This window comes from Sciurus carolinensis, chromosome 2, assembly GCF_902686445.1.
Source record: "Sciurus carolinensis chromosome 2, mSciCar1.2, whole genome shotgun sequence".
Lineage (NCBI taxonomy): Eukaryota > Metazoa > Chordata > Mammalia > Rodentia > Sciuridae > Sciurus > Sciurus carolinensis.
The window spans coordinates 158,149,755-158,176,033 of NC_062214.1; the positions used below are offsets into that span (position 1 = coordinate 158,149,755).

Genomic DNA, 26,279 nt, shown 5'->3' on the forward strand with positions numbered 1-26,279 from the left:
ACCTGCAGCAGAGGAAAAGGCTATTGGTTCAAAGTGCAACCAATGGCAGGGCCTGTTACTAGTCTGCGCGGTGCGGAGCTTACAGGGGAAGTGCTTTCGGCCTGGAAGCCCTGCGCATCCCGGGGGTGTTAGCACGATGAGCTCCATCGGCACAGGGGTGAGTGTGTTTTCCCTCAGTGGGGTATTGTAGTCTGAGCACTGGCGTTGAAGGGAACTCGGACAGATTGCACGGGGGTCTCTGACCCGGGCTGCGCTGGGACTCCCTTGGGCAGGGTGGGCCCTTGCGGCCGCCTGGGTGCCGGCAGTCATTTCTCGCTGTGTTCTAGGCCCGCGTCTCAGGTGACGGTGACTCCTTGAAACTACTCAACCCAGCTGTAGCGAGCTTGGCAGGGCAGCAGTGAGGTTTGGAATAGCCTTGGATTGCTGAGTCACTTTCTTCAGCCGCTTGGGAAACCGAAAGTGGAAACTCGTGGGGCCTTAAGTAGTTTGTGTTGGGTTTAGGCAACAGTTCGCCCCCGGAGAGCTGCCGAGACACTGCGTCTGGGAGTCTGTGGTTTGAGACTTATGCTGTCTATGCACCGCCTTTGCAATTGTTAGGGTGCCGCTGCCTCACGGGCCTTCTGGGTCTTCCGTTCAAATAGACTCAGTATGAGTCCCTGGAAACCCTGTTGGAACAGAATTACCAAGAAAAAGGGTCTGAAAGGCTAAATCTGATGAATCCCTTTAGTTTCTCCTTTGACTCAGCCTTTCATGTACAAATTATTTAGTAGCACTCTTAGGCGCTAATACTGTAAACATTTAAGTGACTATCGACTTCACTGTTCTGCCTTTATTTTTGTGGTACCTGGGGATTGAACCCAGGACCTCGCGCATGCGAGACAAGCACTATACCACTGAGCTACATCCCCAACCTTTAAAATTTTTTTCTTTTATTTTGAGACAGGGTCTCGGTAAACTGCCCAGGCTGGTCTTGATCTTGTGATCCTTCTGCCCCAGACTTCGGAGTAGCTGGGATTACAAGTGTGTGCCGCCTTCTTTTGACTTTTAATAACTTGAATATTTTGGATTTGGACTTCCTGTTCAGCTTCCTGTTTCATTTGTTAAACATCTTGTGTATGTTCAGTCTTTTGCTTGCTACTTTCATACTTCTCCATATAGAAAGTTTTTTTAAAAAAATAAGAATTATCTTGACTATTTACATTAGACACATTGATTAATGGGTTCCTCAGGACATATATTCCTGCATACAAGATTTTGATACTCAGCATTTAGCCCAAATACTGGTATTCTGTGTTTGAAAACAGGTAGTTTATGTTCGAAATGTTTTAATCTATTGAGTTAGAGATGTTAAAGTTTAGTCATACTTTTTTTGGATAAGTTAATGCTTAGTAATGCATCTTGTAGAAAATTGGCTTTGCAACTACATTAATTTGACAGTGTTTCATTCTACAGACCTTTTAAAAATAATTGGTAATATAACTATTTGATATATTTTAGTATGACAGTGGTAGAGTTAAATGATCTTTGAGACTCAGAAAGTACCAATATTGAAAGTTTATCTCCTGTGTCACTTTTCTGAAGAACACCAGATAGTAATATTTGTCTTTTTGCCACTTCTGTCCTCTTGATGTTTGTCATTTTCATACTACCTGTCCAAAATAGAGCTGTTTTCTTCTCTTACCATTTTTCATCTCTTGTAGTCTTAACCTCAGTGAATGATCCAATTCCAGTTGCTCAAGTGAAAAAGATTATTTTTATTTTAGCCCAGAGCCAATCCATTAGCAAGTTTTTGTTTGTTTAACTCTCAGAAGGTGTTTCCATGCCTCTATTCTCTTGACAAAGCGACCATCATCATCTTTGGAATACCTGATCACTCTTGTTGCCTCTATACAGTTCATTTTCCACATGAAGCCAGAGTGATATTTTAAACACAAATCATATTGCCTTCCTGTTTGAACTTCTCATTACATTTATAATAAAGTATAAACTACATAATCTAGCCTGGAAGACCCATCATTATTTGGGTTTTCTCTCCCTCACTGGCATAGTGTTTTCATTTCTTCACTGATTGTGCAATAACCTTATTTCTCTTCCTTGGCTAGGCTAGATGTATTTCTTTGTGTTTTCTCTATATCTTAAGTGGCTTCTTCCATGTCATTGAGATTTGACTCAAATATAACTGCCCCAGCAAGACCTTCCCTGATGAAGTAGTCTGGAGTAGTTCCTCCTATTACTTCACTGTTTTTTCTCTGTCTTAATTGCCTTTTCTGGATTACTGACTTATGTTCCTGTCTGGTTCAATTTGAAAGTGAAGGACTTAAAGAATGAGCGATTATTTTTGTATTTGCATGTAATGACTTATAGTTATTAAATGTTTGATGAATGCTAAATGATTTGACCAAGGTTCTTCAGTGTAGTGGTACAGCTATGAATTTAAATGTTCTGACTGGGTTGTGTATGTAGCTCAGTGATTCAGTTCTTGCCTAGCATGCCTGGGCTCTATCCCTAGCACCTTGGGAAAAAAATAAAAAAGTTATGACTTTAATGCTGTTTTCACTATAATACAATACTAAGTTTTTATCAAGTGGGTTTTGTGCAAAAGCAGTTCTGACCTCTTCTAGGACTTGCATCCTTTGCTTTTCAGTAGCAGAAATTTAACCACTGTTGCTGCTTTGACAGGCTTCTCCTTCTTCAAAGCAGAGTCTCTATTGGGATATAACAGATTCCTGATGGTTAAGCAGTTTAACATTTAAAGAAAGGGCTGGGGAGATAGCTCAGATGGTAGAGTGCTTGCCTTGCAAGCACAAGGCCCTGGGTTCGATTCCCAGCACCGCAAAAAAATAAAAAATAAAGAAAAAAAATTGTATGGTTGTTACTGCCAAATATAAGTTGTTATAAGCTTATTGTTACTTTTTCCCCTAGTATGACCTGTCAGCTTCTACATTCTCTCCTGATGGAAGAGTTTTTCAAGTTGAATATGCTATGAAGGCTGTAGAAAATAGTAGGTAAGAAACTTGTTTCACTTGAAATAAATGTTTTTTAACCAGGTAGTAAATATTTTTTTAAGTTTTGGTAATTAGGCTGTTATGTTACTATGGCACAAAAAAGTATATTCCCTAAAATAATCTCAATTTCTTAACTATTTACAAATTTTCCTTGTCCAGATCTTTTCCATAAGCACTTGCTCTGTACTTTCAGTTGATTCCCCTCAGATATCCATGTCTCAAATATAGTGTGAAAAATCACATTCATTATCATCTTTGCCAGCCCATTTTCCTTTTTGAAATTCTTGATTTATGTTTGCCAGCCCATTTTCCATTTTGAAATTCTTGATTTATATCATTGTTTTCCTTGGCCATTAGGTTTGTGACTTGTTGACCTATTTTTAAAAAATTTTTAGTTCTCATGTATCTTGTGTTTTAAAGTCCTATATGCAGTTACTCATGTTTGTCTCAACAAGCTCCTCCTCCCTATTCTTTTTCCATTTCTGCTGCTTCTCTCTAAAAGATTTGCCAAGATCTTTTCCTGTTGGTTAGTTTTATTATGTCTTTTACTGTTTTGAGTAGTTACTTGTTTTTGCTTGTGTTGGCACATAGAAAGTCCTCAGTTTATTTTATATGCTATCTTCTAAGTGGTATAAGGAACATGAATTTCTAAAGGTTTATGAAATATTCTTAAATTTTCTGAGCAAAAATTAAATCTTAACTCCTGGGATTTATAATAAATGTATTGAATTTTTTGTTTAGATTATTGGTACTTACAAGCTGTTGTTATCTGATAGTATAATAGAAAAAAGCTAAGAAGTTTGGGCTTAAGTATATTTGTCATTGTTTACAAAGCCTGATAGAATTCAAACTTTTTTTTTTTGAACTGGGAATTGAACCCACAGGTGCTTTACCACTAAGCAACATCCTCAGCCCTTTTTATTTTTTGAGACAGGTATCTTGAGAGTTGCTTAGGGCCTCACTAAATTGCTGAGGCTGGCTTTGAACTTGTGATCCTCCTACCTCAACTTTCCAATCTGCTGGGATTACAGGCATGTGCCACAGTGCCTGATTAGAATTCATATTTTAAGAAAAAGCTGGTGGACATGCTATCTGAAAAGCTGATGCAGGATCAGTTGAGCCCTGGGGTTTGAGGCTAACCTGGGCAACAGGTCAGTTGAGACCCTGTGTCAAAAAAAAAAAAAAAAAAAAAAAAATTGACATTTTCTTCTGGATGACAAAGGAAGTTGGGTTCTTGGAACAAGGAGATGGAGAGACTTAGCAAAGTTACTTTTGTATTCTTGCATTTTTCACTGATATAAAAGAAGTCTTGACTAAGAGAAAAACTAGGGATATATTTTGAAACCATCTATAACCCTGAAAATTGAGGCTGGACTGTGAGAAATTGTGTTTTCTGTAGAATACCTCTAAATATTTATAACAGTTATACTTAAGCAAACATGAGGAAATATTTTTAGAAACTGAAACCCAAAAAGGAATGAGGTGATTTTTTTTTTTTTTTTTTTTTTTTAATTTCTTTTTCTTAAATATGGAGTTCCTGTGTTGGTTCTATTTTCTTGGTGCTGGGGATCAAGCTTTCTCTGAAAACAACAGTACATTAAGCCTCATCCCCCAGATCCTGAATGTTGCCTTTTTTTCTGTGTAAAATTGGGATGTAGATGTCTACCTAGTTCACATACCTTCCCGTAACAATGAAATATATGTAAAACATTTGAAAAATTTTAAAGTGCTACATCTGCACAATTGCATATTAACATTAATAACTGAAAAATAATTACTTTTGTTTCAAAGTACAAAAAAATTGGTGAGAAAAAAGCATTGTTTTATGGGTTTGCAAATATCAATCTTATTTTAATAAGTTTAATTGGGTTCTCATATTTTTTATCTATTATGTCTTATTGAAGCATATGAAGCAAATCAGGCTTCACACAGATTGGGAAAATGAGGAGTGTCTTAATAGACTTTTCAGATAATTATGGACCTAATTCTTTAATACTACACCAGAACTGATGGTGATGATGAAGTCTAGAAAGTATAAACTCCTCCTTTGTTACACTAAAATGCAATGGACTGTCATGCATTTTTGCATGCATCTTTATTCATGCATGACTTTGTTACATCATGGTTTGGTCATTTGGAAAATAGAGTTAATGAAGTTACAACAGATTTCCCAAATTAGATATATTTCAGTACGAACTACAAAATCTTCACATTTGTTAATACCACCACCACCAGTGTCAACTCGAAAGTTTATAAATATTGGGAAGCAGACAAGAATTTTCAGAATGGTGAATATAAGTTTTCTAAAATTTTAGTTTTTGCTTAAAAACTCATTTTATGGATAAGAAATAGTTACCCTTGAAGTAACAGGCTCATGTTATTCATTTTAGGGAAAATGTCTGCCATATAACTAAAGGTAAATAACCATAGTTTATCTGACATTCATTCTATACAGTGAGTAACCCCTGACTCCATCACATGCTGTGTGAATGACCTCAGATCAGATATTTAATCTCTCATGAGAAAATTCACATGTCAAAAGAACAAATCAAACCAGTGTATTTGTGATTTTTTTTTTTTGTCTTGAGGTGACCATATTTTTGTCTTTAACAGAAGCACTTTGCCTCTAGTTTCATTAGCAGAATATTAAAAAGATAGGTTCTTGCTGGGTATCACATACCTGTAATCTCAGCTACTTGGGAGGCCGAGGTGTCTCAAAATTAAAAAAAAAAGGGGGGGGGCTATAGCTGAGTGGTTTTTGCTGGAGTGGTGGGGGTGGTGATGGTGAACTCAAGGGTTCAGATTCAGTTAAATTAATTGTTGCTTCATTAAGGACATTCTTAACCAAAGCAGTTTTTTAATTCTGTGATAGCAGAACAGAGAATACAGTTCTAAGTAGTTTACTAGTATTGTTTGTGGTCACTGCCTGTATTCATGTTAAAGTGCCAGCAGTCTTACCACCAATGCCCTGTATTATCAGTGCAAATGTCCATACAGTAGACAGGCATAAATGAGGTCTCTGTATTGTTACATGACAATAATTTTGGCTTCATGGACATTATCTCTGAAAGTTTCTTAAAGATTCTCAGAAAGTTCCCAAAGTACACGTCAAGAACATTTAGACTAAAAATTGCTTTAAAGAGTGAGGAAAAAGAATTGGAATAAGAAAGAAAGGCTTCCTGAGGCTTAAGTTCAAGTATATTGCAAATGTTTGTGGAAATTTATTTAAATATGCAGTTATTTAAGTGTACCTTCGCTCCTAGAATAACTTGATAGAGGCAGAAGTGAATGTGAGGGATGACAATGAGGTTAGTTTCAGTGTAGATGTTGGAGGCATGGCAGTCAGGTTAATAAGATTCATAACAGGATATTAAGCCCAGTGGACTTTGCCAGATTCTCTGGATTTTTATCCAGGAAGCTGGAAAAGGACTTTCAAACTGAAAAGGGGGCATTGAAGGCATCATAATATGGGGGGAAAGAGCTGAATTCTTACATAATTTTGTGTTCTTTTTTCTGAGAAGAAACACCATGGTTTAATCATTACGTGTGTATTTTACTGGAGATGAAGTTGTTGAGGCTGGCCTGGAGCCAGTGATCCTCCTGTCTGAGTTTCCCAAGTTTGATCGGATTTTGATAGACCTGTAACTGACAGGTTTCCCCACTTTTTAGGTTTTGGGCCACTTTTTATGATTATGGTAATGACAAAATAAAACAGGGCTAGGTATTAGGTTGCTCATGGTACTTAAAGGGGATTGAAAAAGTGGAAAAGATGTTGTAATCTAGGCCTGAAATTATAAGGATTCTAGTGCTAGTAAAGTAAGAAAGGAATGTTAATTGCAGAAAAATTGGAATAAACTGATGAGCAAAAGGAAGAAAAAGAATAATCATGGGCTGGGGATAGGCTGGGTATAGAGGTGGAGCACTTGCCTAGCGTGTGATAGGTTCTTGGTTTGATCCCTTGCACTGAAAAACAAAACCAAAAAAAAACAAAGAACATAATCTTTTCACCTGGAATCCATAGTCACTTTATTTTTTCTGTGTATATTCTACATAGAAAAGTCATGTTTATAACATGACTATCAGATGCTAGAGATTGTGCCATATTATACATATATTATTAGCATTTTTAAAATTATATATTAAAATTTTTGTCAAATGATATTCTAGATTTTGGGGGGCATTCACATGAAAATTTAATTTATCACAATTTAGGTTGTTTTCCCTTTCTAGTTTTTAAATGTTTTACCTACTTTTGTGATTTCTTAAAAATCTAAGTTTATTAAGTTTATTCTGTTTTTAGTTTAAAAAAATTGACTTTCTTCTTGTTTCAGTACAGCTATTGGGATCAGATGTAAAGATGGTGTTGTCTTTGGAGTAGAAAAATTAGTGCTGTCTAAACTTTACGAAGAAGGTTCCAATAAACGACTTTTTAATGTTGATCGGCATGTTGGGATGGTAAGGTCACCTTTTAAACTGTTCCTCTTTGTTTTGTCCAGTTTCTTTTGAAGTAACTGATTGAAATATAATAAAATGTGATTTTAGAAACCTATTTATTTAACAGTGAGTTAGAAGTAGATCAGTGAGCAGCCACAAAATAATAATTGAGTTACTGGGTTTGAATTGTTTACTGTCTAAAAGGTAGCATTCTTATAACCTTGGTAACAAATGTGTCTTAAGGAGGAAAGGATGGGGGCAACTATGTGTAGAAATAAATCTTGACTGCACTGGTCACCAGTGGAGATGATACATGCTGAGAGGCAAAGAATCTTTAGCTTTTTGTATCCCTTATGGAGATCACTGTCACACTGAAGTTGGTGTCAGAGAAGATAGGAAAGTGGAGTACCAGGAAAGGGTGTTTTAAAAAAAGAAGTGAACACATCCTCTTTAATGGTTTCATGGGCATCACTGTAAGTTATTACCTGCAGGTATCCAGACTGCTCTGCGCAAGTGCAAGCTAAGCCATAAATATACTTAAATATGTACTTAAATCATCCTAGTTAGATGTCAGACTTTTTCCAGTAAGAACTACCACCCTCTCAACAAAAAGAAATGTTTCTAACTCAGCTGCCTTTCAGAAAAGGCAAGAAAGAAGAGAATATGTACGTGCCACATACATAAATTACCTTAGTCCTGACAATCAAGTGAAGGTGTATAGATGAGAAAACAAATGCATGGCTTGTAGAGAAAAACTGGGATTCAAATTTGGATCTGTTACTCCAGAGCCTATTCTTCAGTGACACACTATGAGACTCACGTCTTTTGCTGATAGCTTTGGTATTCCTAAATTGAGATGAAGGGTTTCATGCACACACATGCACAAAAAGGTTTGACAAAATGAAATCAGCAAACCTTATAAGGCTAATTTTTTGCTTCTTCAAAGATGATTTTTTCTGAATGCTGTTTCTTCTCATGTAATAATTGCTCAGTATGTTAGGAATTGCTATTACTAGGACACAGTAGAACAAAAGGATGTGAAATATCCTGATGCCACTTTTCAATTCTGTAAATCTAAGCTAGTAGTTTCCAAACTTTGTTGGTTAATAGCACCTTAAATGTCCCAGTGATTTCCCGCCCCCATGGCTTCACTAGCTAAAAAGTAATATTTAAGTCTAAATAACTTAGTGTATGTCCTAAAAACAGTAGCTGTTAGGGGGAAAAAATGCAAAGAAAATATTTTTAAGAAGATGTGAACAATTTTTATTTCACTTTGAAAAAAAATATATTTCACTTGGTGTGGTGGCAAATGCCTGTAATCCCAGCAACTTGGGAGGCCAAGGGAAGAAGATTGCAAGTTTAAGACTAGCCTTAGCAATTCAGGGAGGTTGTAAGTAACTTAGCCAGACTGTGTCACAAAAACAAAAATTAAAAAGGTAATTCAGTCTTAAAGCACCACTAGGTTCATTCTGTAGTACCAAATAAATAAAAAAAAAAAACCAAAACAAACTACATTAATTTGTACACTGTACAACTTTGGAATCATATTAGATGCTGCCACCCTCACATCATGTGCCTCCGTGATTTTTTTTTTTTTTTTTTTTTGGCAGTGCTGGGGATTGAACCCAGAGCCTTGAGCATGCGAGGCAAACACTCTACCAACTGAGCTATATCCTCAGCTGCCTCCTTGATTTTTCATAGTACTTTTTATCACAGCAACTTGAAGTTATACTTAGTAACTATTTCCAAAGGATAATTCCATACCCAAGCTCAAAATGCCCCATAATTTCAAATGGTGATGCTTGTTAAAGCACTATTACATAAACCTATAAATCACTGTGTACTCTTTGGTTTGTGATAGGAATGTGTTTATTAAATTGGTATTGTGTTTCCCCTCAGGCTGTAGCAGGTTTGTTGGCAGATGCTCGTTCTTTAGCAGACATAGCAAGAGAAGAAGCTTCCAACTTTAGATCCAACTTCGGCTACAACATTCCTCTAAAAGTAAGTTGTTAACATATTGAGAAACCTTTTGAACAGCAAAAGAAATGTATTAATAAGGTTTTCTCTTTTCCTCCTCATAGCATCTTGCAGACAGAGTGGCCATGTACGTACACGCTTATACACTCTACAGTGCTGTTAGACCTTTTGGCTGCAGGTATGAAATTTGGTGAGATTCTCAAAAGTCTGATCTATACTAAGATAACAGTTTTCCCCAGCAGGTTAGCCTCAAACTATAAATTGTTACCAAGAAGTATTAGGGCTGATATTAAAGTATACATAAAAACTATTTGAATAATGAAAGGGAGCATAGAGGTTTGAGGTAATAATAATAAACTTATGACTGATTATAATGCTCTGGTGCTGAGACTTTTATATTCTCAGAAAATTATGTACTGATCCATGTTGACATTAGATAGCTAATTACACTTTGGTTTTCTCATTAATGTCCATCATATATACTCATATATACTCAGGGAAAATGCTTTTAAATGGAGTTCTAATAGTCTTTAAGGAATTCATACAAAATCATATTTCATAATTTTCAGGCACAGTGTCTGTATCTGTTAAGGTAAAATGCTGGTATGTTCACTTTTGAAGAAAGTGGGGATTCTTTTGCCACAAGATCTATAATAATTGTAAATATTTAGATATTATTGTTATCTAGTAAACTCATAGTAAACTGTCCTAACTATATTTTCCTGCAATGAGGAGAAACTTTTAGTTGAAAGCATTTTTGTTAAAAGTTAGTTATGCTTGATCAAAATAGAACATTTGAGATCTTAGTGCTTAGCTATAATCCTACCATTCAGAGGTGGCAAGGGAAAGAGTTAAGAGAAATAGGGGTGTTGGGGGAAGAGTATTTCTTGCAAAGGAACTGGTATGAAAGTACAAACTACATGATCATTTCAGAGAAGAGTCAAGTGTACTTAGTGTGCAGAGTATAAGGTTTTAGAGATGATACAGATGTAGGAAGGGCCAAATCATACAGAAGTTGTGCTCCATGGCAAGGAGTTCCAATGAAGGAAATGTTGAAGGGTTTTGAAATAATGACAACTGGATATATATTCTGAAAAATAAGTCATATTAGTGTGGAGGATAGAAGTAAATGATGGAAAGGGTGAGAACTGGATAGTTGGCTATTAAAATATTTACTGCATATAATGTAAGAGGTAAGATAAGACTGGTAACCTCCTCTTTAAGCAAAGAAAATCAGTAATTCATATGATTATTTAATAGCCTAATTTTAATTTGTTGAGCATATAAAATGGAGCCATTTCTGACTAGTGCAGAAAAATGACTCGAGAAATACTGGTAAATGAAATGAAGGGTGGGAACAGTTGCTTTGAAAAAGTTGGAACTTTCAGTCTGGAATTTTACCCCCATGGCTTTTGAGTGTTGATGCCTTCTCAGACCTTCTCATTAGTTCTGTTTTTCACTTACCATTACTATTTTCCACTGTCTTCCCAAGATAGTTTCATCAGAAAGTTTAATTCAAGTTTAAAAAGTCACACGCATCTTGAATCTCCAGTATGTACTAGGTTTTACTAATTGAAACCACCATACCAGAGAAGTTACTATGAATCTTATCTGTTAGTAATTTATCATAGGAACTATGATTGCATTTTCATCACTGCAAGTTTTTAAAAATTATTTTTATGGCATTAATTTTTTGATTTTTTAAATGCAGTTTCATGTTAGGATCTTACAGTGTGAATGATGGTGCACAACTCTACATGATTGACCCATCAGGTGTTTCATATGTGAGTAATTTTGCATCATTTAAAATTCTATTGTAGTTTAACAGTATTTCCTTAATTTAATATTTGAACCATATAAAATTTCTTTAAAACTCATTCAAGGAATGTTTTCTTGTTTATAGGAAAAATCTATGGCTTTCCATATGCTAGAGAAAATACACAGTGAATATTTAAAACGTGATTCTTTCATTACTGTAAATATTAGCAGTGTCTTAAAACTGAATACAAGGGCTGGGCTGTGGCTCAGTGGCATTGTGCTTGCCTAGCATGTGTGAGGCATGGGGTTCCATCCTCAGCACCACAAAAAATAAATAAATAAAATAAAGGTGTTGTGTCCATCTACAACTAAAAATATTTTTTAAAAATCCCGAATACAGAACTGGAGGTCAGTGGTAGAACACGTGCCTAGCACATACAAAGCTTGGTTTTGATCCTTAGCATAACAAAGAAGTGGGTAGGGAAGGATTTGATGTTTGAATTTTTTTTGTGGTGGGGGGGTTAACTGGGGATTGAATCCAAGGACACTTGACCACTGAGTCACAACCCCAGCCCTTGAATTTTTTTTTGAGCACCATAATATTCATAATATTTACATATCTTTGTCCACACTTGCTTTTAAGTTTTTTAACATCCTTTCATTAATTTTTAAATAGAAACAATAGTTATTACTAGTGATATGGGCTAGTATACTAATGATTGTTTTTGCTTTTTTTAAAAATAGGGTTATTGGGGCTGTGCCATTGGCAAAGCCAGGCAAGCTGCAAAGACAGAAATAGAAAAACTTCAGGTAACACATATTTAATGTTTTAATTCTGCTATAAGTGAAATCTATCATTCCAAACTATAGCTCTTAATCCAAGGATATAGTACAGCTTGATATTTAGAGCAGAGCCTTATGGAGTTGCTATGCAGTTGAATAGGAAAGCTGATAACGTATTATTTGAATTGCATCATGGATCCATTTGTTATCTGATGACTGCTATTATAAATACAAAATAATTTTTAATGGTACAGAATCCTTACGAAGTTCATATTCATGGATCCCTAGAGCTTGAAAACACTAGTGATGTAAAATTTATGAGTTAATGTCACAGCTAACTGCATTAAAAAATTATAGTTATTTCTTCCTATTATCATTTCTTTCCTTGGGGCATAGCTTTTATGTCTTACAAGTATTCTATTGAAGTGTCTGGTTGTACCCCAGTACTTCTTAACTTTGTTCCTAGCTAGACAAGGCATGAAGCCTGTCCTGTTAAAACTACCTACTTTTTATTTTCTCATGAGCCAGAAGTTCAGCTGTTAATATGAAAAGTTTATTTAAAAACATAATTTTTGTTTTAGCTGTAAATCAGTTAACTTGATGTTGAAATAAGAGTCATAAAACCTTTACTGCTTGTCAGATCCTTGCCTAAAGGACAAGTATATACTTAAAAGACTTAAAAAGAGTTTTGGTTTTATAGAGATGAAATTTCATGTATACTTAGTATGTATGAATGCTAAACTACAACCTGACTTACTCATTCAACTTATTTAAGGCACAGTTCTAGAAAGCACTTATTAGTGTTCTGCATTTGTTTAATACCAAATTTCAGAAATCTAATTCATGTTTGGTATTTTAGTAAAGTTGAGAAAAGGACATTAGATCACTTAGCCTAAGCCCAACCCCAGGCTAAACATATGACTTACGGTTACACACAATAAGCTGGTTTAAGAGTAAACCAGTTTCTTTTATGTCACATATATTCTGATGCAGCGTTAGGTTTCTAGCTTCTATACTACTATATTTTTTTTTTTTTCGGTATAATCTCTCCCGATTGTTGTATGACAATATAGAAAATTATAGTATGGCTGAGTCTGGTAGTGCACACCTATAATCCCAGTGACTCAGGAGGCTGAGGCAGGAGGATCTGGAGTTCAAAGTCAGCCTCAGCAATTTAAGAGAGGCCCTAAACAACTTAGTGAGATCCTGTCTCAAGTTTAAAAAAAAAAAAACAAGGGCTGGGGTCAGGGCTTGAGCCCCCCTGGGCCCAGCAAACTCCCAAGAAAAGGGAGTATAAAATAACCGTCAACTATTGCTTTTGCCTGGCTAAACCAAAGTAACAAATGGGAAAAGAACAAATCCCAGATAAAAAGTTTAGAAAAATCATCTCATTTGAGGAACACTTATTCTACTAAATCAGGGTTATAAAACTGGCCCACTGCCTGCTTTTGTAAGTAAATTTTATTGGAATACAGGAACAGTCTATGGCTACTTTAATAAAGTCTAAAATATTTACTGTTTGGTCCTTTGTTGAAAGAAGTTGTCACCTCTTGCTGTATATCATTGCTCTAGCCTGTTTTACTTCTGATCTATTTACCAAAAAAATATTTTGTGAACTTTGGCTATTTAAAATGTGTTTTTCCAGGTAAGCCTAAGTTTGCCTGTGTAGAATGCAATTAATTCATCAACTGTAGAAGAACTTTACTAGTAAGGGTAAAATTTGACAATTGGTTTTCTTTCACCCCAATTTAACATGAAAAAATATAAACATTTGAAAGTTTGTCTATTTAGACAAAGCCATTATTTTCCCATGTTTTATCCCATACATTTTCCCATTAAAATATTCTAAACAAAGCTGTAGCCATATTACATTCCTAAGATGCTTAATTAAGCATTCATCTACATCATTATATATTGAGATATCATCTGATGGTAAGTGAACTGCCTCAATAATCTCAATGTCTTGTAAATGGTTTTAAATCCATATTGTAAAAATTCATGATGAATTTGTTCCTTAGATCTCTTAGTCTCCAGTTCATACATATTTTAAATAGTCCATCTCAGTCGCCTTTGTATCCCTGATAGGATTTGTCTATTTCCTAAGATTAGTATTCTGAAACTTATTGATTTTTGCTTCCTCATGTGTTACATACACAGCTTGAGCACCCAGATTCTAAATTAAAAATTTTTTTAACAATTAATGAACCTGATTTAATGACACAGTAGTTGAATCACACCTCAAGTCTGGACTACTATAAAAGTATTCTATATCTGTCACCATTTTCCATCCTTCTGACATAGCCAAAATATGAATGCTAGTATGCTCACACACTGATAAAATTTTTGTTCAGGTTGTATCCAAACATATACATTTTGCTACTCTGATTTCCAGATATTAACTGAAAGAATATGTATGAATAAGCTTTTGGCTTTACTCTTTTGCTTTGTACTCTACACTTGTCTTTGAGATCAAATCAAATCAAATCAAATTTGTGCTCTAAGAACCTGCTTAAATCCTGATGGTTTCTGAAAGCTTTCCCTGATATCCCTCATAACAATTTTAGTTCTTCATCTTTCTAGGTTTCATAGGCATCTATTATTTAGTAAGATTTCTTGGCATTTTATTAACTAAACTGGTTAAGAAGAAAATAAGATTTTTCCCCCTCCATTTTTTTTAAACTTAAGGGTCTGCTTATGAACTCATTCATAGAGGGCTCACTCTAAATTTTAAAATTTAACACAAAATTAGTGGTACCAAGGGTTATCTAGCATATCTATTTGGCATGTTAATTGGAATCAGACTTATGGTCTGGTCTTTTCTGGATTTTAGGTTATCATCTTTGGTTTTAGACCCAAGAATCTATCTCATGAGTACAAATTGTTTTTTCGTAGATGAAAGAAATGACCTGCCGTGATGTTGTTAAAGAAGTTGCAAAAATGTAAGTTGGAATAACTCATGATTTTTCTGTAAGTTTAAAGAGGCTGTTTCATTTGAAAATAATTTAGTTAATAATTTTTAGAATTATAAAATCTTAATCTTCACTAAGAAGAAAATCTTTTTTTTTTCTGTATTGGGGACTGCACTTAGTGCCTTGTGCATGCTAAACATGAGCTATACCCTCAGCATGAATATCCTTATTTTTCAGTAAGTTACAATTTTAATAGTAATGAATGGGATGGGAAAGTACAACTTTTGGTGACAAACTGTTAGGCACAGGAGTTAGGGTAGGAAGATGTAAAAGACCCTTTGATATCAAATAATAAAGCTTCATTTGTTAGTGCCCAAATTCTCAAAATCTCATAAAGTTCTATTAATAATCTTAAAAGATAGTTTTGAACTTTTTTTTTTTTTTGGTTGGTGTCCTGCAACTTGAATCCATACATGCTATGTTACTGAGCTATACACCCCCACCCAGCCTTGCAAACTTTATAGCTAATTACCCTAAAGTTGGATCATTTGTAATCTGCTGTTTGAGAAAGATGTATTCCATTTTAAAAATTCCAATAAAATATTGGCTTTGTGGGTAGCTATTCAAATTTAAAACTTGTAGTATTTGAGATTTCACAGCACCTACATTCCACATTTCAACACAAACAAGGTGTAGTGAGTGACCTCTTGGTGTAATAGTGTCTCAGGTTTTACATAAAATAATATGTGCAAGGAAAAAATCCCAGAGGTCTCAATTATAGAATTTAAAAAATGTAATTTAAATGGTAATCTCTTCCAAACTTTTTTGTCTTCATTGTCCACCATTCCTGCTAATGTCAGCACCCCTCCTTTTCTCCCCTCATTCAGTTTCAGCTGTGAAGCAAGCAGAATCCATTCTCCGCATATTCTCATTGAATTTTATATTTTAGCATGATATATTGAGTAGTGTCTTTCACAGAACCAGTCATTTGAAGTTATTCTGGAAATCAGCCCTTACCACTATTATGTTTAGGTACACTGGTAGATATCTAGTGGTTCCCTGTGGGAAAGCTACCCCTTAATCATATAAGATGCTTTCATATTACAGCAGGGCTTTAGAAACCCTCTGAAATTGTGTAAGACAGTAGGAAGCAAAACTTTACTTTGATACTTAACTTTTGATACTTTTTCTGTTATTTGTTATACTACAGTGCATCCTTGTTTGAGTTTGTAACATGCTGCAGTTAGAGAGCCACTTAGTGGAATATAAACTGTTATTAAAATGAATGGACAAGGTGCTGAAAAACAGTAAAGTGTCAGTTGATTTTTACTTATTTTGAGAAATTTATACTGAATCAAAATACAACTACCAGTATGAATGTCATTTTAAACTGAGATTCACTCACAAGTTCAGTAACTCACTAATATGTAAAAACAAAATGAAAGCTCAGAAAAGGTGAAAGAAATACATGGTCACAATTCAAAATGTGATGAAATGTAGTAGGATAAATGAACATCATAGTTTTGAGTCGATCATCTATTGTTTTGAAAACTTGGCAAGGAAAGCATCATCTGATAATTATGTATAATTTTGTAAATAGAGATGGGTATTCTACTTTGTACTGACTAGTATTTGAACTTCGGTGTTTGGAGGTAGCCAAGTGATTGCTAATTTCTCCTTTTCTGTTTTAGAATTTACATAGTACATGATGAAGTTAAAGATAAAGCTTTTGAACTAGAGCTCAGCTGGGTTGGTGAATGTAAGTTACTTTTGAACATTTACTTGTTCTAGGACACACACTGCACTTAATTAACCACAGGGTTCCCTTTTTAATATAAAGGAAGCCAAAACAAAATTTACAGGTGGTCAAGTGGAGGGAAAATTCTGCTTATTAACTAACTAAAGTTGTGAATAGTTCGTTGTTTTGCAACACCTGTTTTATGTATTACAGAGAAATAACCTATTTTTTCTACCTAACATGGTAACTATAGGGCTTAAAGGCTAGGCTGTTTTCAAAATCTAATCATGCTGTAAGGATTTATAAATCATAATTTACTCTTCATTTTCAAAACAGCTTAGCTTGGGCACATTTAGTCTGACATGGAGGAAACACAAAAATTAGTTCAGAGTATCTGTTATTGGACTGGGGATATGTAGCTCAGTTGGTAGAGTGCTTGCCTCATAAGCACAAGGACCTGGGTTTAATCCCCAGCACTGAAAAAAAAAAAAAAAAAAGGTTATTACTCATAGTACATGTATTGGTAAGTCACAATATGCTCATTTTTAATTCAATGAAATACATGAATTTTTAAATTTACAGTGACTAAAGGAAGACATGAAATTGTTCCAAAAGATATAAGGGAAGAAGCAGAGAAATATGCTAAGGTAAGCTTCAGCATTAAAAACTCTTCTAACTAAAATCATGTAGTGATAATAAAGGAACTTGCCTGATTTCTATAAAACACTGAAGAGTAGAACCAAGTATAGACATTTTCTAGGTTATCTCCAGTGGAGGTAAAGTTGCATCCTGGTTACAAAAAATTGTTTTTGGTGAAAAGTACACAGGTTTTTCAGGACATATAATGCTTTCATTTGTATATATTTTATCAAGGATATAGGCATTGTCTAGAATTATCCTTTACTTGGGTATCTTATTCTAAGGAGGTATTCATTTTTTAGTTATAAACTTTTTAGATAAATTTTTAATAATGAGTGCTAGTAGGTGGGAACATAATGATATTAATCAACTATAAACATTTTTATCTTAACAGGAATCTTTGAAGGAAGAAGATGAATCAGATGATGATAACATGTAACATTTACTTCAGCATCTATTCTGTTATAAATTTCTGTAACAGTCCCATGTAACTTTAGCCCCATGGATTACACACAGTCACTGACCAATTTTCATTAAATTTTTGTCTTGTAGCCACTGAAGTTTGGTTAATTTCTGCTTGAAATAATTGGAGGGGTAATCAATGACATTTACTTAGTGTTAAAATACTGTAAAATGAGGCTTTGGAATAAGATGAATTCAGATCAGGTCCTCATTCTATCACATTCAGTGTTTAAAGATCATATTCTGTTTGGTTCTTATATGTTGGTCATCAACCATAGTTGACTTTTAGGTGTGATGCAGAAGAAAGATGTTTTCAATATTTTTAGAAAGACAGATTATCTGAGAAGTCAAAAACATTTTTGCTGTTTTCCTTTTATTGTGGTAAAGAGCAGTGGCTTTAAGGATTTCTACTGTCACTTTGTCTTTATCTGTAAGGTTAACAACAAAAAACCAGACACCCAATAGCTTTTATGCCAAAACTAAGAAAGAATATATATCAAAGTGCTGTGTAAAGAAAACTGTTACTAAGTGAAAAAAATTAGAATTGTGGCCTGAAAAAACTACAATTGTACCCTGAACAGCTGTACTCAGAGCAGGAACAATCTGAACTCAGGCTGAGTAAACACACCCTTTATTGGGTTCATGCCAGCATCACTCCATTCAACTGTTATGCTTTCCTAAGAAGGTAATCTAGTCACTGAGAGTTTAGCTGCAGGGTATTCCTGGACTTTAAGCATCTGTGTAGTATAAATAGCATATCATTATACCTGAAGAGTTAACAATTCAAAACCAGTATTGTGATATCATGACTTCTATAGTATAAAATTACCTGCTACATTTTACAACTCATACCTAGCAGAAAGTGACATAATAAGTGTTGGCCTTGGACAAACACCCAAATAAAACTAAATTGGATCTATTTTCAGACAGAAATTGATTATCCCTCAGTCAACTAGGGCCAGTCCTAAATCTTCACTTACTATGCTATGGGTACAAAATTTTAATTTCCTAGCAGTACAGCTAATAACCCCTTTTTGAAAGAGAAGACACTGGTACTAAAGAAATGTAAACTTGCCATAATATCAGATGAATTTAAAACAGATACACCCAGCTTGACAGCTAATATGAAAGAAAAACGAGATTTTCACTATTAAGTTTAATTGTATGAGCATGCTGTAATCATACCACTGAAAAATAGCAAGCCTCCAGGAAAAAAAGCTGATGTTTTACTTTGACATGAATACAATGTTTGTTTATTTTAAGACTGAATACCTTGTTGCTGTAAATCATCTTGATACCGGTACCTAAAAAATAAAAAAATAAAAAAAAGTTTTAAAGAACACAAGTTCTGGTTTAGAAAGTCCACATAATATAATGTACTTAAGACTATAAAATAACTTATCTGATAAGACAATCCATCTGTTTTTGTCACTCCTAATGGAACCTAAAAAATGAAGTCACAGGTCATTAATATGATTGAAACATTGGGATAAATTTCACAAGCTAAGCAGCAAATTAAAATTACAGTGTTTTCATTTTATAAAAATATCCACATATCACAATGCTAAAAAAAAGAAGAAATTCCTAAATGAAAATGTGTTTATATATAATACTAACTCCTAATATTTCTCTAATTTTAAAACTTCTTACCTTTGGAAATGCAATCTAGATGACGTAGATTTTACTCTCCTACTGTGAATTTACTTCACAGTTAAATAGCCTGTGTCTAGGCTATTTCTTGACAGGTCTTTCCTAATGACTCACATGACCAACTTGCCACAAAAAGCCTTCAAAAATGATCATTATATTTTTCCCCTTGCCAAAAGCCCTCTTTATATGGTTCTTATTTAAATGTCAACTTTAAGAAAATCCAAAACACAAAATCAGTAATGGTGCAGTTGCTCCTAACCCTAGGTAAAGCTTTGGTTCTACCACTGAGACCACTTGTCCCACCATTTGTACGAATCTACAATGTCTACGATGGCCCCCAGACTATAGGTACCTGACCTACATTTTACCATAAGTTGTTTAAAAGATAAAAACGACACCTGCCTACTTTAACTGGTGAGCCAAGGAGTCAAGCATTCAAATGTTTAAGGCACATGTCTTTTTAAAAAACATTTTAACTGGTGCACTATTGTTAAGTATAATAGTGCATATAATAAAATTTGCTCCATTTCAAACCCAAGTTTTTTCATTTTCCCTGCCCTCCTCCCTCTCACAGTACACCTCTTATAGAAATAATTCCTAGTAAAAGTGCAAAATAAGGTATGCTACTTAAAAAATACTTGTTTAGAAATGTCAGTGTGATTTATCTAAATTTCTGGAAAATGGAGCTCAGAAATGTAAAATTTGTAGGATCAATTCGTTTATTGAAGCACTGCAATGGAGGCTTTCAGTTTACCCCAGTATAATCACATTAATTTAAGAAAGCTAGCACTGTTAATTAAACCCAGGATGTAGTTTATAAATTGATGCAGGTTTCATTCTGGCTTTGTCATTTTAAATTATTGTATGGTTTTGAACAAATTTAAAAAAATGAGGATTATGTACCACTAAAAAGGCAACAAAAATGTAAAGATGGAAATTTAAACTCAGGCATGATTTTTATGTTATGGAAAGAATAATTAAAAGTCATCATAAGACCAAGTATGGTTACAATGTCAATTTGCAAAGAGATTTATAAATTCACTGTAAACTTAATCACATACCCACGAAGAGGCACATATAGCAAGAAGGGTAGAAATCAATAAGCTGTTTCTAAAATTTATATTGAGAAAAGCAATTAGAAAAGACAAAATAGTACAGAAAAAGATCATGTAGAAAGACAAACTGGCTTCAAGTCTTTATGGGGCTGGCGATATAGCTCAGTGGTAGTGCTTACCTAGTATGTGTGAGAGGTCCTGGTTTGATCTCTAACACAGCAAGTAAACAGTAAAAATTCAAAGGAAACAAAAAACCCCTGTCTTATTCTAATGCTGCAGACAAAATTTAATGAAACCACAATGGAGTCCAATACAAGGGGTATACAACTGACTGACAAAGATGAAAAGGCAGATCAGTGGAGAAAGGATAGTGATTTTTCAACAAATGATGCTAGAATACTGGGACATCCATATACAGGATAATTTTTAAAAATACACATGCAAAAATAACTCAAAAGTGGTCACAGATCAAAATGTACCACAAATTATAAAACTTAAAAAAAAAGTTGAATTTTTTTTTACTTTGCGCAGTTATTTCTTCATTATATAAATAAAGAACAGCAAACAGTATATTGCAACATTAAGATAGTATTGTCAAACTATAAAACTTTTAGAAGAAAACAAGATCACTCACTGGTTTTTAAAAAAAGTTATCCACACTATATTAGAAAGCATAATCCATAAAAATTACACAATTTCATCAAAATGAAAAGCTTGCACTCTAAACAGTTACAAGAATGACAAAATAGGAAAATACTTGCAAATCATCTAACAAAGGACTTGTGGCAAAGCACACACACAGAACTTTCAAAATGATGCAATGTGAAATATCCTAATTTTAAAAAATGGACAAAAGAGCCAGGCAATTCACTAAAGAGATATGGATGACAAATACATATGTGAAAAGATGCTTTTCACTATTACAGAAATGCACATTAAAATTACAACACATTAAAATTACAAAGAGTTATCACTCAACTTTAGATAGTGAACAATTAAAGACTAATCACACCAAGCATTGGTGGGGATGTAGACTAAAAGGAATGGTTATTGATGTTGTAAAGTAAAATGATATAGCTGAGTTTGAAAACAGTTCACCAATTTCTTATGAAATTTAACTCAACATATAACTCAGTATTTCTATTGACAGGTGTTTATATAAGTGCAATGAAAAGTAACGCTGTATGACTCATACACACTGATTACAACTGGGATATTTTGGAAAAAGGCAAAACTTATAGGATCAGAAAAACATCAGTAATTCTCATGGGGCAAGAAGAGTAAGGAAGAATAAGGCAAGTTTCTGTAATGATGGAAATGTCTTCTATCTTCATTATATTTAGTTATAAAACTAAGTTTTTCAAGATCACATAATAGTATCTATAAAGGGTGCATTTTACTATATTCAGTTGTACCATAATAAGCCAGATTTAAGCATAGGAAAAAAGAAAGTATTATCCTTTCAATTCAACTGGGCATCTAAGACCATCCAAGCACAGGTGTACTTGGGATCCTTTTTATAACATTGCTCTAAGTGTGCTGGATAAGCCTTTTTTCTTTAAACTAGAACATTACCTTATTGTTAGCATTTAAGTAAAGGGGCATTTCATTTTAATCCAAAAATGTATTTCTGTCTTTGGTTTAACATCAATCACCTATTAGAACTCTTAAATGACACAGAAACTAGAGATTCTTGCCCTTTATTTTAAAAAAATTATTTGCAATTCTTATGAAATGGTATCTCACCCTCCTAATGTAAATTTAAAAATGATAACAAAATCACAAGATAACCAGTCATATTCCCACTACCAAAATATTTTGATTTTCTTGAGTTTCCTTTCACTGTTTATTATACTTGAAATACGTGGTATGTGTATATGCAACCTCTCTATATATTGCCCCTCATATATTTAAACATCACTATGTATATCCTCCTAATACATAGTATCTTTTAAAAAGTAAATGCTGGTAAATGTGATTAGAAGACTGCTAAAGTGTAGGTTCCTTACTTGAAGTGTATAATTTGAACTTAGTTTTTATAGAAAAAGCCAACAGAATTCAAGGACAATGTAACATGGGAGAATTATTCTTAAGACAGCATCAAGGAAATACAGATAATTTAGAGAAAGTGAAAAGGAATTAGAGGTGTAAAGATAACCTATCTTGTTGGTTTCACTGGTTTGAGAGTCAGCAGGAATCATCTGACAGCAGTAAAAATTCAAAGGAAACATTTGGATGCCTACAATGTATCTATCATATTGTCAAGAAAATTACAGTTCTTCCCCAGTAAGAAAAGCAGACATTTTATAATCACTAGCAAGGTCTATTAGAAATGAATATTATGTACTTATACACTGAATGTATACACACTAAACTACAAATATGTGCTTTGAGAAAGGGAGGGCAAAAAATCTGACAAACATGGAAGTGAATCTGGGAGTTTCCTGGATACCTGGCAAATGAACTCAAAGGAATTCAAGAGAAAAGACAAAGGATGTCTATTGTTAGTAGGGAAAAAACTTATGAAAAGCCAACTACTGAAAGAAAAGAGACTAATCTATAAAAAATAAAAGGATACAAGGATAGAATTTAGATGATAATAGGAATGCAAGCAATAACTTTCTCAAACTGTTTTGAAGACTACCAGCATAACAACTCTACAAAGATTTGAATTCACTAGGTCTAAAGTGGGGCCCAAGAATCTGTATTTGGAATAAGTAACTTCTTTTGAATACACTAAAATTTGAGAATCACTGATTTGGTTACAGGTTATCAAAAGCCAACAGGATCAACAGAAAGGTTACCTAAAAGTATTTAAGAGATTATACTTCTATTATAAAGCAAATCAGCAGAATGAAGCAATAGGGGGCAAGAGGTATTTAAGAAAACCTCATTTGATTTTATGAGAAATGTTTCCTAAATAAGAGTATATGAATGGTGGCGCATGCCTGTAATCCTAGCAGCTCGGGAGGCTGAAGTGCTAAGCAACTCAGTGAGACTATGTCTCTAAATAAAATAACAAAATAGGTATGGGCATGTGGCTCAGTGATCCAGTGCCCCTGAGTTCAAACCCCAGTACCCAAAGAGTACATAACTAAGTGAAAAAAGGGGAAAATAACAGCAGATGATTGCACATATTTCACAATTCAACATGAGCTTTCAAAAAGAGCAACACAAAGGTGTTAGAATATTTCCAACATAAAGATGGATGAAGAGTTGGGGCCCCAATAAGGAATTGTATAATTGTTCATTGATGGTCAGGGATTAAAAAGCATCTCTTTTTTAACTTTACAATTTTAGGCTTTTATTCAAGCCAAAGCATAGCAATCTTTATTTAGAATATGACCTTTGAGAATAATTAGTTTTACCAACATTTAAACTTAATTCTTTCCTTTTTTCAAAAAAAAGTGGCTGAATTTTTCATGAAACCTGAAGGTAGAGGGAAGCATTATCTTGGTGAATATTAGTTTTCTTTCCTGTGAGAAGCATGTCCATGTCCAATAGAAAATGCTCTGTGCATTTGTTTGCGAATACAGAAAGTATAGCTAAGAAGAAAAATAGCTCTGATTTAAAACACATAAAGTCAATTTGGTAAAATAAATTTATAGAAGAGTTTGTTTCCACATAGAAGAAGATAAGAATGGTATTGCAAGATTTCCTTACCTGCAATGTATTCAGGTTTATAGTGAAAGCATGTTCTGACACATTGTATTTACTACGAGTTCACCTCACAGAACTAAAAAAGCAACAGCTAATTCATAATTTCTAACTTAAAATGTTCTGTTTATTCACTACTTTAATTGTGAAAGATTCCCTGCACCCACCCCTCTTCAGTATTAGGGACTGAACCCAGGGCCTCGCACATGCTAGGCAAACTCTACCATTAAGTCAAACCCTCAGCTCTTTTAAATTCTATTTTGAGACAGGGCTTAATTAAGGTACCAAGACTAACCTCCAACTTTTGATTGTCTTGCCTCAGCCTCCCAAGAAGTTGCAGTTATAGGCATGTGCCACTGTGCAAGATTCTTAAAATGGTTTTACTGCAACTTTTGCACAAGATAACCCACATTCACAATGTAGTGATACATTTTTATTCTAATATTCTGAATTTTAACTGTTCCTACTGTTATGTGGAATAAATGTGACTGAATGTAATTCTTATACATTTCTAGGAAAAAAGTCTATTTGAAATGAGCACAGATCATTCCTTCAGAGGCAATATAATTCATTCACAAATACAAATATGTTTGACATAGAAAGCCCAAAGGCAAGCCACAATGATGGCAAGTCATACACTAAAAATTCTGACAGCAAGCAGTTTCTCTTCCTTCCTGGCAATCCTCTCTCACGATACAAAGCCAAATGCAGCTTTCTGACAAATGACTATGTGGAGACATGACGTGCCATTTTCCTTCCCCTCTAGATATCTGGATGGCTTCCAAAATGAATTTCAGGAGAAGCTTTAAACATGAAACTCAAGCTAGCCTACTTTAAAATCTATTCTTTTCCCTAAATGGAAATCTGACAAAACAGGAAGAAGCCAGCAGCAGAGAAGCAAGTTCTGCGGCTTTAGTATTTACTGGGAACAGACTAGTTCTTCATGACTATGTAATAAAATGCAGAAGTTCAAAACTGGGAGGAAAATAGCAGTTTGTCACCATGTACGTATATTTAAGGTCTTAAAAGCAGTATCACATGATAAATAAGAAACAGGAAGAGGGCTTTTTGTTTTGCTGTATTTCCTTGTATGAAAATCCCTTTCCCTGCCCCCTCTGACCAAGATATAAGCCACCAAAACTAAACAAACACTGCAAACAGCTGTATGATAGCACACAAAAACTTAGAAACAAAGTTTTTTTTTTTTTTTTGAGAAACAGTAAGAATTCTAATTTGGTTTGAGGGAACCAATGGGGCGAAGTGAGATTTTTTTTTTTTATTGCTTGCTGTAGCATTTGAGTTAACCCTACAGGTGAATTAATAAAAACCCCTATGTGGTCTGCTAGAATTAGCAGAGTCAATAACATGTTATCAAATATATCACCAGCCAACAAAGGTAAAAAAGAAAACATACCCTTGGCTCCATGACTTATTTTTGCCCTATTTTAACACTGTGGAAATAACTAGGTCTTTTCAGTACCAATTAATTTGTATCTTAATTTTTAAACTATCACTCTTAAAGAGATCAATATACTAAAAGGCCTAGTAACATTAAAGTACTAAACATATTATTAAATATTATCATCTAATCATTTCCATCCTCCCTGCAAAACCAAAATGAGATCCATGGACAGTCAAGAAACATGTGTGAGATTATATATTACTAAACAAATCATGCATTAATATATTAATATAATAGATTATATTAATATACTAATAAATCAGAGAAGCTGGGAATCAGAGAATCAGAGACACAGGCCTGTAATTCCAGGTACTTGGGAAACTAAGGCAGGACAATCTCAAGTTTGAGGCCAACCTGGATAACTTTTTGAAATCCTAACTCAAAAATTTTTAAAAAGGGAGGAAGGGGGAGGATGTAGTCTAAATCACTACCAAATAAATGGATAAACAAACTAATTACAGAAGAAAATATTTAAGGACACTGAACAGTATAGAAAACAGAAGCTTCACTGTAATAAAATTATTTGGTCATCTTGCTTAGCTATTATTTGAAATTTATTTTAATGCCCCATGAAAACAAAACTCTTAGTACATGGGCTAGAATTAGAACTCAGTGTAAAGTGCTTGTTTAGCATGCTCATGACCTTGGGTTTGATTCCCAGCAAGGGGGGAAAAATGAATGAAAGAAAACAATAAAAAATCCTTGAAAAATAAGGAGGGACATTAAAACTTGTCAGAATGTGATCCTATC

General features: G+C 34.1%; 1 protein-coding gene and 1 long non-coding RNA gene across 2 annotated transcripts in view; one reads left to right on the forward strand and one right to left on the reverse strand.

Annotated features, from left to right (window-relative positions):
* On the forward strand, positions 1-17,794 carry Psma3 (proteasome 20S subunit alpha 3). The gene is made up of 11 exons (XM_047540528.1): positions 1-157; positions 2,923-3,005; positions 7,337-7,460; positions 9,339-9,440; positions 9,521-9,594; positions 11,128-11,200; positions 11,919-11,984; positions 14,850-14,896; positions 16,558-16,625; positions 17,187-17,251; positions 17,638-17,794. The coding sequence occupies exons 1-11, from the start codon at positions 137-139 to the stop codon at positions 17,680-17,682; spliced, it is 768 nt and encodes a 255-aa protein (XP_047396484.1). The 5' UTR covers positions 1-136; the 3' UTR covers positions 17,683-17,794.
* LOC124977180 (uncharacterized) overlaps positions 17,195-26,279 on the reverse strand; it is an 18,366-nt gene continuing 9,281 nt past the window's right edge. Inside the window, exon 4 of the long non-coding RNA XR_007107115.1 lies at positions 17,195-19,149. This is a non-coding gene — a long non-coding RNA (uncharacterized LOC124977180). The remainder of the gene's footprint in view (positions 19,150-26,279) is intronic.